Raw genomic sequence first — 13,357 nt, forward strand, 5'->3', positions numbered from 1 at the left:
CAAGTAAGCATTTGAGTTGCATTGTACCAACTCATCTGTATATAACTGATGTCTAAATCAGTTTATCACAAGGCTTGCAGCATACACTGATAATGAAAACAGAAATGGGTAATTCCTTAAGGTACACTGAACTAGTGTAGCTACTACACTAGGTACAATGTATTATTAATACATTTAATTTAACGATATTTTATTTTTTTAATTTTGCATATATATGAGGAAAAGTGCAATGGTTTTACACTCATTAGAAGTTTCACTTCTACTTAATAAACCGAAGTTAAACGTCTGATTCCAGCAGCATGTGTTTCTTCTGGCAGTTTGGACTAAATAACGTTTTGCCCTATCTTCCCAGCACTTTGATCAACCCTGGAAACCATGTGAAAATGCAGGAGGGAACCCTGGGCTTCTTCATTGCAAGTGATGCCAAAGAAGTAAAAAGGTGATTAATTGGAGATTGAAAAGTATCTGATAGTTAAACATTATAGTCCTTTTATTAACTGAGCACACAGGATCATGAACATGTTTTCCAGAAAACTTGAAATTTTGTGGAAGGTACAAATTAATGTAAAATGCAAAATCAATCATTACATGAAAATATTGTAATGTTGAAATGAATCATTTCTAATATAGACTCATCAAGGTCCAACTACATAAACAGTGTTCACACACAAAATGTACATCCTACTTTCATACAGTAATGTACAGTTCATTAGTGTGGCGCTTCCCGTTAAACTGCACTGACTCTTTCATCTCAAATATAATTCAAAGATTCAAAGATTTTCTGCATTTCATGTTGGGCCAATTTCACAGCCGTCCTTAAACTTTTTTTCAATAGTAACTTGAAACAGCACCAGCATTTAATTAATTCTTTCTCTCTTTATTCTGCAGGGCGCTGTTTTACTGCAAGGCCTGTCACGATGATATAACAGATCCCAAAAGAATAAAGAAATGTGGATGCAAGAAATGTAAGTTATCATACAATAAAACAGTGTCTGGTAATTTAACTTTTAAACATTTATGCACAGGTTAAGATGGAGGTAGAACTGGAGAGATATTTGATTTTAAAAACTACAGTTGCTTCTCTAAGTATTTTTCTTCTCCAGCTACAATCTTTTAAGACCTCATAATTATACTCTTATCAGCCCCTTCTCTCCAATGAACTGAAGACATGCACATACATAATTGATCACTTTTAACAAAGTCAAATTTATTTGCACAAAACTTTTAAAAACAGCTAGTATTGACTAAAGTGCCTTACTGCTAACTTTTACAGTTTGATTTCTCAGGTCAACACCAGTTTTACAGCAAATACAATCTTTCGGGGTTTTCATCTGAATCTAAGTCTTTTGAATTCCTTTTAAATGTGTTTTATGTTCTCTAGCTGTCTTAGTTTTTGATCTCGATGTTTGTTCTGTTACCTAACCTTAACATGTTGTCATGTTAGCAGGCATTCAGACAGACTGTTAACACCACAGACACCTGGATGGATCTTGCTATAGTAGAAGAGAAGAAAAAAAAATCATGTTGTTGTTAACTCATCTTCAAATTGTTTTCCTTATTTCATTAAAACCAACACAAAACTTTCGCATTTGATATATTCTTTTTTTTTTTGCTGCTTGGGAACATTTAAAAAATTCACTTCCTAGTGATATATTGTGAGTAACGTGGGTTTGTTTCTGCTACAAAAACACATCCTGCTACTTGCATCCCAGACTGAAGAGACCTGTTTGAATGCACAGTGAATGCTGCATGTAACGGTGGATGTTTGCTGCCTGGACCCATCATTGCCATGTGTTGCTTTTAGACTGACAATTACATAAATGACAAATATTATTAATACATTTAATTTAATGATATTTTATTTTTTAAATTTTGCATATATATGAGGAAAAGTAAATTAATTACAGGAATTCTGCAAAGTTTAGTCAGTAATTCTCAATCTTACCACAAGGTGTCACCACTAGCCAGTGAAATAATAACTGCACATCTTATTTGAGTCATGTCAAAATAATGTGTGACCTTGTGCTGTTTTGTACAACTGTTAGAATGTCTCTTTCTGGTTTCTGTATGCGATAAAAGATTTATTTTTGATTTTGTGAAAATAGTACATTTGACTGACTTTTTTCTGTAGAAGTGTTTAGATTTAACTCATAGCATAGTCAAAGATTATGACCATTTGCTGAGATATGCAGTGTCTTAGAAAGTAGTGAGCATAAGCTTGTTGGGGTCACGATTAGATGACGGTGAAGGGGTAAAGGCAGGAAATATATTGTTCCACAAAGTTAAAATTTGGAAGAAAAAAACCTACGTCCATATAAGTTCTAAAGTTTGTAATCTGTCACAACAAAGCTGAACATGTTCATTCTTGCAAAGGCTTTGTTCTGCAGCCTGCCTGCCTTTGCCCTCTTCTCCCCCATAGCGACCCTCCACATTAACCTGCTCTTCCTCTCCTCTCGTCTGAACCCATGACTGTAGCCAAGACACCCGCCTACAAGAGAATGAGACTGGCATGTTGCTTTGATCGCAGGCGCTCAAAGTGGGAGCGCTCTTGCATGCCGGTTATAGTGCGTTGTAACTTGGACTCCCCTCATCGGGACATCCCACTCTCTGCTCTCTCTGTTAATGATTGCTCAGCCACTTTACGTGCCTGTAAGTTGTCGCCGTGACGTGTGCTCTTCACTGTGCTCTGTGTTGACTTTGCAGTGTGTCTGCGGCTTCTGCTCTTTCTGGTTTTAGCTGCTGTGTCCTCACTTTCCAGAACATATAGTTCAGGTCAGAAGTATACTTACGCTTCTCACGCCATAGTAATTTGGACTTTTAATAATTTGCTAGAGTTGCTCTTTTTTTCAGCATGGAATAAGTTTACAATGCACAACTTCAGTGTGTTTTAACAACCAAACTTAGATGCACACTTTTAAATTGGTTATTTGGTCTTTGTGGTGTTGGAACACCCAGTTATGGCCAAAGTTTCAACGATCTAGCAGCTGCTGATTTAGATTTGAAGTTGGGTACTACAACCCCACGGGCTTATGCTGCCACCACGTTTGAAAATTGGCACAGCATTAAGCTGTGCAGCTGTTATGGGTGCACTTTACACATTGGTGGAATATTTAAAAAAGGAGAACTACCCTTTGAATTTGTTGGCCTGGTGTTTTATCCAGGGACATTTGCTCAAATCGTAAAAGAGCCTTAAATGTTTTTTTTAACAAATTGTATCAACTCCTTAGAATCTCTTGACATATATTAGAGTGAACTTTCTTTATTGGTACCTCCCTAGTTTATCTAAATCCTTTCAAACTAGTTTGATTCAGAAGGGTTAAACTTGAGTCTGGCAGGATTTTTGACACCTACCAAAACTCTGCCAATTCTGGCAAGATGATTGGTCAAAAAACAGACCTGTAGGTATAAAAAAAAATCTCTGTGGGTCTGCAGTAAAAACAGATATCTGCACTGCTTTTTGTTTTCAAAGAACACTAGTAGTTTTTTGTATGAACATCTCAAGCTGAAAAAATTAATCATTCAAAAAAATTCTTAAAAGCTCAAATAAATTACTTTTGTGCCTGTTGAGAGTGTTTTTAAACTCCTGACCAGAACTGCAGATGTTTGCTTTAGCCTTTTGACTGTTGGGTCAGCTGGTGCTTGTCTTTCCCTTTGCATTGTCTCGTTTGGAATCTATTTCTTTCTGTTGTGAGGCATGCAGGTGTTTTGTTTAGAAATTGTCAATCAAAAATTGCCTTTGCATAAATTAAATAAACAGATAACCAATTGTTAAGATTTCTCAGTTAAGGCTTTGCAGGACAAACAGTAACTGTTCTTCCAGAAGAAGAAATAAAGCCTCCTGTACGCATCCTTGCAGCAAAACCTTAGATACACACACACCAATACAAAGTACCTTTTGGATTTTAATGCTTTTTTTCAGCATGTTTGGAGATTATTTTGAAGAGAGTTTATTCATGTTTTCCCAAGAATAAGTGAAGTAAAATATATTTAATCCAAATACATCACTAATCAACGCTGCAGAAATGAGAAATGCAGGATTAGATATTATTAAAAGTAGATGGCACCAAGAATTTAAAAGTGATCTTAAGAACACCTGAGGGGAATTTCTTTTAGGAGACTTCAGCACATATTGAGGTTAATGTAGTGGCTTTATTAAATTAGGATGAAAAGCTCTGAGGGTAAAATCAGCAACATGTTGAGCAGATAAACCAGTGCTGCGTTTGCTGGATGTGCTTTCTAGCTTTTAGTTTCCTAACCCTGAGTGAAGTCTGCAGTAAGAGGATTGGAACAGAGCTGGATCTTATGTGGAATAACAGAGAGTGCTGGATCGTATTTAATGTAAAAGAATTGATTTCAGATGAACGGGAATCTTTAATTCACGTATGACTTCCCTTTATAGGCTGAAGGGGGCTGTTCTGATGCATGGCAGCAGACTTACAGAATGTGTCTGAGGTTTCAGAGCAGTTTGCTGGAAAACATGTTAGACTGCCATACAATTTTAGTAAATATCTCCAGATCAAAGACCATCCTGAGCGGAGTTAAGCTTCTTTGGGCATTTCCACCCCTCGGCGTGTCTTCCAGGGCTGTTTGCTGTGAGATTCGCCTGGCTAACAGAGCCCCGGCATGGCTGCACATCCGCTGTCGACACAGTGTGCAAGACACACAGAGCAAGGCCTTATGCGGCCTGACGTGGAAATTATGTTTGCATTTTCATTTTTGGAATGCTACCGGTTATCATGAAACTCAGCCTGACAGTTCGTAACCACCAGGCAAACCAAGAAGCCCCCGCCCTGCTCTGCTTTGCTCTGGTTGTGGGACAGATGCTAGCCTGTTAGTCCTGTGACTCTGCTCGCGCCCTGCAATTGCAGGCGACAGATGCCAGGACCAGCAAGGTCCCTGTTTGAACATCGCTGTCACCATCGTGCCTTAAGCTCAATGCATGACCTTTATTGTGAGCAAGGGGTCGAAATAAGTCACTAATGAGCAAGTGTGGGATTCATGCACACAAAAAGGTGACTCACACAAACTTCTGCACATTCATGCTGGTTCTCTTGGGCAAATCTGAGGAATGAGAAAGCGATTTAAGGAACAATTTGATTATTTATTTTGGTAACACAAAGCTCAAAATCAAATACTAACCTTCTTGAAGTTGTAAGAGCTGAAGAAGATGACATTTTAATTACGACTATAATGAATAATGCTGGAACAGAAACCTCTTAAAAATATATACTAACTTTATATTGTTTAAATGTCTGACATATATGTTCCTTATTTATTTTTTTATTTATTTGTCTGTTGCTGTAGATCAAAATAATCAGAACATTTGAGCTTCATATGTACACATTTTAAGACTTTTGTCAAGTTTTTTTGCAAACTTTCACAATTATGGCTTGCATTTAATGCAACCTAACCTACAGTTAGGTTACAGTTTCTCAAAATAGGAATTACCACCAAGATCAATAAAAAGCATGTTTAATACAAAAATGTTATATTATAGCCTACACCATCACAGGGAAAACTGCCGACTTAACAAGGAGGGTAAACTACAAAAGTGCAGTGCTAAAGAAGATGGCTGTTTATGGATTTCTGTAAGCAATCATATTACCAGAAAGTTGTGTGGAAGGATTTTGGGGAAAAAAACGATACACTAGCTGCAGGGATAACCACAAGTTTGAGGAGATTATGAGCAAATTCACGCCAAAAAAGATCCTGGAGGTGTGGGCTGTGGTTGGAGTATTCAGATACGTGTAAATAAACACCCAAAATAAACTTTCAGAGTGCTGCTTTTACTAGCCTGTAACAGCCAATCTGACCTACAAAGGCTTCCTCAGACTTCTCAGAAAGATGCTGAGAAAGCTGAAATGCTAGTCGAAGGTTTTAGGAAATGAATTTTATGAGCCACCTGGACTCTGGGGGTTAATTACCGGCAATTTTTTTTGCCAATTTTTTTTTTTTTAAGTCTCAGGACAAAAAACTAATTAGATTGTGATTTCTATATTTATTTTGCTTGCTAATTTTCACAGTCAATTAACAAACAAACTAATTATCTGATTAATTAATGTATAAAGTCATTGTAGCATCTCAGCTTTGACATTGAAATTTATTCATTTTTAAAAAAAAATTATTATTCAACATAAATGTCTTCTTTTTTTATTTCTACTCTCTAATTCCTGTTGTCTTCAAGGTTCATTTCTGGATTTCTTTTCAGTGCCTTAAAAGACAAACTCCTCAACCTTCAATCCACTGTTTTCATTTTTAATTTGCCTTTCCATGCTGTCTGTTTTCTTCTGTAACCTCTTATTCATGTCTGTATTTTCCTCAGCTAAAAATAGCTATAATGGATATATCAAATCAAGTAAGTGCTGATTTCCTCTTCCAGACGTCTCTCTCTAACACTTCCACATGCGCATTCTCAACTGTCACCACCTGATCTGTCTCTAACCTGCTGTATTTCAACCATCTCCTCTGTCATCGTCCATTACTGTATTTTGCATTCAAAGCCGGAGGAAAATATTTCTTTATGCTGGATGTCGCCACTAAGGGGTGCTGCCGCCTCGCTATATGTGTGAATACATTAAATCACTGATCAATTCAAAATGTAACAAAAATGTTTTGAGTAAACATATGCGTGAATCCCAAAATGGCATTTCATTTCTGGAATAATGTATAAATATATAAAAGTAAAAGAAAAAATTGATATGATATTTTGGCATTTTTCATTTAGCCATCAGGCAAGTGTCATCCACTTCACTTTGAAAGGATCTGTGCAGCAAATCTGCCACATTGTGTTGTCCTGAAGAAGTGCTGCTCATGTTTGACGTGAGGCAGATATATAGTGGGGGTCTGAAACAGGGAGGATAATCTGCTAGACAGCTGACTGTTAGAATAATCATCTCTCTTCTCCAGTTTTAGCTTCCAGACATGTTTTCCCCTTAACTTAAATAAGCATTCCTCTTCTCTCTCTTTTATCGTCACTAGTTTTTACCTCCTTTTATTATCACTGCCTTAGCCTGAATTCCACTCCCCGTCCCCGTCAGTGATGAGCTGCACACAGCAGCCGTGGCTGCTATAATTCACAGTGTCACCTCCTTCTTCTTGTGGCACAACAATTGCTAAAGCACCTGAAAGCAGATTTATTAATTTATGTTTATAATAAATATCAAAGTAAAATGTCAAAAGGAACATTTCATCTGCGGTGAATACGAGCTGGTTAAGTGGCGTTAAATAAAAATGAGGTTTTGTTCAATTATTCAGATATTAGCATTCTTGTGCCAGAAAGAGTTACCCACCCAAACTAGTGATTGTACTTTAATTATTAACTTGTTTCATTAACACACACACACATAAAGGTCTTACTGAAGTCACTTTAAAGGAAGTCCTACCTTACAGCACCTTGCAAAAGTGTTTATATAGCCCTCAAACTTTTCCATATTTTGCTATGTTAAAACCACAAACTTTGATTAATTTTTTTTATCTGGATTTGATATAATAGATTTACACAAAGTAGAGTGTGACGTGAAAGGAAAAGGCTACATGTGTGTTTTTGCAATATGAAAATATGAAAAGTGTAATGTGTATTTTTATACAGCATCCTGTATAAATACTTTGTAGAACTACTTTTGGTATCAATAATACCTACAAGTCTCTATGTAATATCTAGAGATCAACATTTTTGTACTTTCTTCTTCGCAACAAAGCTCAAACACAGATTGGATTAAGACCTTTTGTACATACAAATTTGTAAGTATTGTCCATGTTTTTTCAGTCTCCACTAACTAATAGCAGCCTTGCAACATAATGCAGCAACCACGTGTTTCACTGTGGGGATGGTGCGTTCAGGGTAGTGAACAGTGTTAGTTCTTCGCTATGTGTACCATTTTGCACAAGGGCCAAAACGTTCAGTTTTAATCTCATTAGACCAAAGCATCTTCTTTCACATGTTTGTTGTTAAGTGACTGCTTAATGTAGGTTGCACTTGATTGTATTTATGGGCATTAGAATAATGTAGATGTACAAATGCACACCAAGCTTCTTTTTTTTTTAAATAAAAAGTTTATGTAATTTTTCTTTCACTTCACAATTACCAAAACCATACTTTGTTTTGGTGTCGCTTAAAATTAATGAAAAATTGAATTTGTGCGAGTTTATGAAACAATTTGAAAAAGTGTTATTGACACTTTTGCAAGGGACTAAATGTTTTACTGGATAAAACTAGATTAAACTAAACGATTAATCTACTGAAAAAAAAAAAAGTAGTGCCAATGATTAATTTTTTTATATTCATATTTCTAACAGAAAATGTGCTGGTTTTTTAGATTGTATGAGCTGACTTAAAAAAAATCCATCATACAACTGTTGATTTTGACTCCTCTTCATTTAGCAGTAAACAGCAGCCCTGTAACCCGACCGCCAACTTATCAGTCCAAATCAGCCAAACTGAACCATGTCTCAGCCAGCACGGTCTCTAGGTGCCCCCACAGAGTTGTTGCTGTCCCCATTCCCTTGGTAAACAACCGCAAGGGAAGTCTACTGCCCCTCAGCAAACCCTCCGCCCTGAAACTGAGCCTCGTGGGCTCCAGAGACCTGGCCCAGGTCGGCCGGCTGCCAGGGGTGGCAGAGGAGTCTCGTCAACTTCAGCGGGCGCAAAGCCTGCCGGTGAAGTACAGATACCATCCTGGTCACCCCAGTGTCACCACACTTAGTCGGCGGCAGAGTAAGAGCCAACTACCCCACCTCCCTCCTATTCTTGCTGTGTTAGGCAGGCCTGTGTTCAACAACAGTACAACCAAAGCATGTGCTTGCCAGGCTGGAGTGGCTGCATGTGTAGCATTCTTTACTAATGACCCAGCCTGAGCAGCTGTCAGCTGTGAAACATTAAATATTAAACAGGCTGAGCAAAAATGTGAAGGGCCCCGAGTGTTGGAGCGTCCCTCTCCACTGGCGGCCCCGTGTACTTCCACTTGTTCCATTATGATGTCAGTCTTAGACATGCGATCAGTGCTGGAAACCCTGAGTTCATCTGCAGAGGAGTGTCATCTATGACTTTATTAATTTTAATCAAAGCGCTTGCAATTTCTTCATATGTTTTTAAAGAAAAAAGCAGATGGAAAAAAAAATATTCACTGCTTGAATATTTTTTCCTTAGCAGGGAATCATTGCTGAAAAGACACTCAAGCGTGTCTTTAACAGCCTTAACACACTGTGACAAGCCATTCCCCCAGAATGGTGGCTGTTAAAGCTCCATCAGTAAAACTGCTTCTCTTGGCTCCTCCTGTTTATTTTCCTGCCGTCTCGTTCCCTCCTGAGCTGTGATATTACCTTGTGAAAATATTTGCCTGATTGCTTGACCCATGGGAAAAACTTATCCTTCAGTCCCGATGAAGAGCTCAGCACGGTTTGGTGGAGTGATAAAGACAATGTCCAAGGGGCATCTCCGCTGTGCATAAATCACCCTGGCACGGGGGCCAACCTAATTACATGAGCCATGGCCGCCACTCCCAAGATGAAGGAACACTAGAAATTTAGAGGAGATTCTCTACTGCCCCACGTTGTACTGCAGGATGCTTAATATTTGAAGACTTTAAATGAATGACTAAAATCAGAATGCAAAGAATATATTACAAAGCCACTTTCTGCCTGCAAGGTAAGAGAGTGACTGTATACCAGTAGCCTTTTTAATCAAATAAAGCTTGATTCCAGAAATAATTTTCTGAAAAAAGCTAAATTAAATGAAAGAGGAAACGTCTTGCCTGATACTTACATGATCATGATTGCAAAGGTCTAATATGTATACGTGTGTGTGAGAGTAGTCTAGATTCATTAAAGAAAAAAATAAAAATTCATTAAAGAAAAAGAAAATTACAGTCAGCTTTACTTCAGCACAATGGAAAGCACGATTCAGGTAGCTTTATTAGCATCATTAGCAGCTAAGAGTTACCAAGTTGCATTCTCACAGTGCTTACAAATATATTTTTTTTATCTTGTATATTATTCTCTCACTTTCTGTTTCCACCAAGTATCCAAAATGCTCCCAAAAAACAAATTAAAAGTAGGGGAGGCAAATTCTGGCTAGCCCATCGAGAAGTCTTGGCTTGTCGACTCCATCACACAACAGGGCAGCTAAAGGTCTACTTCCTTTTTTCTTAAAAAAGAAGTGATTCAAATGTAGTTACATCAATATATTAAGCTTAATGTAGCCATCTTCATTCGCAGGGCCTGCATTATGACAGTAAACTTTCTTTAACAGACATAGTCACATACTGACAGCAGTTGGAAAGATACCTTACTTTGATAATAAACATTGAGAAATTTCAATATCATGAGAAGATCTCATTAACCCTCACTATATCCTTATGTTAGATATTTTATGTTAGATTACAGGAGTTCTCTGGCTACAAACTGGATTTTGGTAATCAGCATGAGGTTCATGGCAGCACTCTTGCATGTTTGCATTTCTAAATATATCCATAAAAACATCTGCCATTATTTTCTGTCTGCATTGACTGTCTTCTATTTCAGCCCAGTAACATTCCAGCCTGTTTGTGTACTGTCTCTTTAAACTCATCGACCTCTCTCTCTGCTGTGTCATCTCTTCATGTGACTTTTACTTAATGTCTGATAACGCAGCCCTCCTCATACCTTTACATTTTGTTTTAGTTGAAGAGGACCAACAGACAGCTCTGTCACCCAAAAAGAAGCAGCGCAATGGAGGCATGAGAAATTCTCCAAACTCCTCGCCCAAGATAACAAGGTACGACACTGATATCTCATGAAGAACATCTTGAAGAGCATGTTCTGTAACCCCCAGCCCACTCCCTGAACCCATTTTTTCGTCAAAAAACATGTCAGACTTGCAAATGCCACATGGTTTCATGTGACAACTAGAGACTCCAGCTCTTAAACAGGTCTGGCACTAATGACAGCACCTAGCAGGGAGAGAAGCTCTAAAGGATGGATAGCCCAAGGCTATTCATCTATTGTCGGATCCCTCCAAGGTCTTTTCAGCACGTTAGGCCACGGATGATATGTATCGTCGCAATGAAAGGCGAATTCAAATGTTACCTTGCTTTTATCTTGTCTCATGAAATTAAATCAGCGCTTATTGATCCTGACTTAAGATAACGCTGTTATTCAACAAGAGACCATTACCAGAATGATAATAGTAGCACTCATTGTCATTAAGTGCCATGTGATGAGAAAGCCATGCAGCAGGGAGGACCTGCAGCTTGATGTATATACAGTGGAACAGATGTAATTTCATTAAAACTGACAGATGACTTTATTTTAGGATTGGCTAATATGGGGACTGCTATTTGTTTGACATTTTTAAACCAAACCCACTTGCCTATATTATTTAACATTGCAAGATAAGGTGCAGGTAGGCAGTAAGCAAAGGTTAGTCAAGTGACTTTGTTGTATTATGAATAAAAGTATTTACAAGCATTGGTTAGTTAGCATTTCCTTTGATCGGAGGCCTTGGGTTTTTCAGGGTGGGTGTTTGCCCCCTATTTGATTCGCTTCAAAGGGTTCAGGTTGAATTGCTACAGGGGTTTTCCGGACTCTTGGGTTACAAAAACCCGAGCTTTTCCAGCACTGTAGCCATCAGCCAAATACGAACCCACCAAACCAATCCATCTACTCACCACACTAATCCACAGCAATACAGGTGGATGTGTTATTCCATTCAGCACCTACTGTCTACACGCTGGAGAGGGATTTACTGCGGTTGCCTTAGGGATACTTCATTGCAACAAGCGGAGGAAAAAAAAACATCTGGGTGTATGCTGTATCAAATGTGTTTTTATAGGACCTGGGGCCTCAAGGCCTTTGTAAATAAGTAATGATCAACAGATTGGCTGTGGGTTTTTGAAGAGCAACCCTTTGTCAGGTTACATGACGGAAGGGTTTCCAAAGATATTTCCAAGCCCTCAGTGCTTGTGTAAGTTTCAGTAGGACAAAAATAAAGGATGTACATGCAGTTTCATGCAAAATTATCTATACATTATCGCATTTATGTCCTATTACAATCAATGTCTCCACCAGCATTGTACACTAGACTTGCTTTTAAAAAAAAATTTTTTTTACATGATTTGTCTTGGCAGAATACTTAAAACTGAAGACTGGAAGGAGAGCATCTGTGAACATCAGTTCTTAAATTTTGCCAGAGATTCCTAATTATATTAAGCCTGGATTAAAACATGATTGTTCTCTTTGATAAAAAAAAAAAAAAAAAACAACATTCCATTGTAATTCTGGCTTTATGTTTGTTTTCCTGTTGGAAGTGTAATGTAAGCTCAACTCAGTCTCAAGTATTTCATAGCCTTTAACAGGATTTTTCTTAAAGTGACCTGTATCCATTCATCTTTTCATCAACTTTGACTAGTTTCCCTGTCCTTGTGAAAGTAAGGTATGCCTACAGCATGACACTGATTTGTATAATTGTGGGGATGTAGTGTTAGATTGAAGGGGCTGAACAGACATGCACCAAATAATTTTCTGATACATAGTTTAATCTGTTACAAAAGTTTGAAACACATGCATATTTTGTCTTGCACTTCACAATTATACACCAGTTGGTGTGGGGCTGTTTCATACAATCCCAATAAAATACATAGAAGTTTGAGTTGCAATGTGGGAAAGGTTCAAAAGGTATGAAGTCTTGTGTAAAGCAGTATTGTTGGTGACTACCTTTTACATCTCATGATTCATTAAGGTCTTCCAGAAGTCACTTGACCTTTTGATTTATAGTGATGTTAGGTAAAATAATAATAACAAAAAGAACTATGGCGCCACAAACAACCCACATTTATTTCCGTGAGGCTGTGTCGCTCCCACTTCCAGCACGCTAACGCGTCCCGTCTGGAGCTCTGCAATGATGACCTCTCTGAAATTAACACCCCTTCCACAGCCTCCTTGATGGGTCATAAGACACATCTAACTGTGGCATGTCAAAACGTGTTTGGTCACATCGAAGTGCCTTGACATACACGTCATGTCTGCCACTGCACTGCCAAGGCAATTGGCGGTGTAGGATAGTGACAGGCCGTCATGGCTGACAGTGAGCGATAGCTATCCTGGCAGAGCTCAGCCTCACCAGTCATCTCTGCAAGGACAAACTGAAGTGACAGCGGCTCCACTGAGTGAGTGCTCAAACATTTGACTTTTGATGAAATATTTAGCCAAGGTGTAAAACCTCTAAGTGCTTTCACTTGTATTAGAACTTGCATTTAAGGTCAAGCTGATTAGACAAAATACTGTTGGAGAAATGAATATTAAACTTGTGTTATAAATGTGATGACAGTAGGTGTTATATCAGATTTTTTTAATTTTATTTTAGCTACTGAAATAACTTGCACAT

At 38.0% G+C, this 13,357-nt stretch overlaps 1 protein-coding gene across 16 annotated transcripts in view; it reads left to right on the top strand.

Annotated features, from left to right (window-relative positions):
- LOC116727519 (calcium-activated potassium channel subunit alpha-1-like) overlaps window positions 1-13,357 on the top strand; it is a 97,886-nt gene that overhangs the window by 63,417 nt on the left and 21,112 nt on the right. For 6 of the 16 annotated variants that reach the window (XM_032574994.1, XM_032574992.1, XM_032574993.1 and 3 more), the window contains exons 17-21: window positions 353-439; window positions 889-965; window positions 2,476-2,649; window positions 6,323-6,355; window positions 10,657-10,750. In XM_032574994.1, the coding sequence (XP_032430885.1) occupies window positions 353-439; window positions 889-965; window positions 2,476-2,649; window positions 6,323-6,355; window positions 10,657-10,750 (465 nt within the window). Of the gene's footprint in view, window positions 1-352; window positions 440-888; window positions 966-1,646; window positions 1,656-2,475; window positions 2,650-6,322; window positions 6,356-10,656; window positions 10,751-13,357 lie in introns of all 16 variants that reach the window. The other 10 variants (XM_032575001.1, XM_032575004.1, XM_032575006.1 and 7 more) reach the window with 4 other exon arrangements.

Source organism: Xiphophorus hellerii, chromosome 10 (genome assembly GCF_003331165.1).
Source record: "Xiphophorus hellerii strain 12219 chromosome 10, Xiphophorus_hellerii-4.1, whole genome shotgun sequence".
Lineage (NCBI taxonomy): Eukaryota > Metazoa > Chordata > Actinopteri > Cyprinodontiformes > Poeciliidae > Xiphophorus > Xiphophorus hellerii.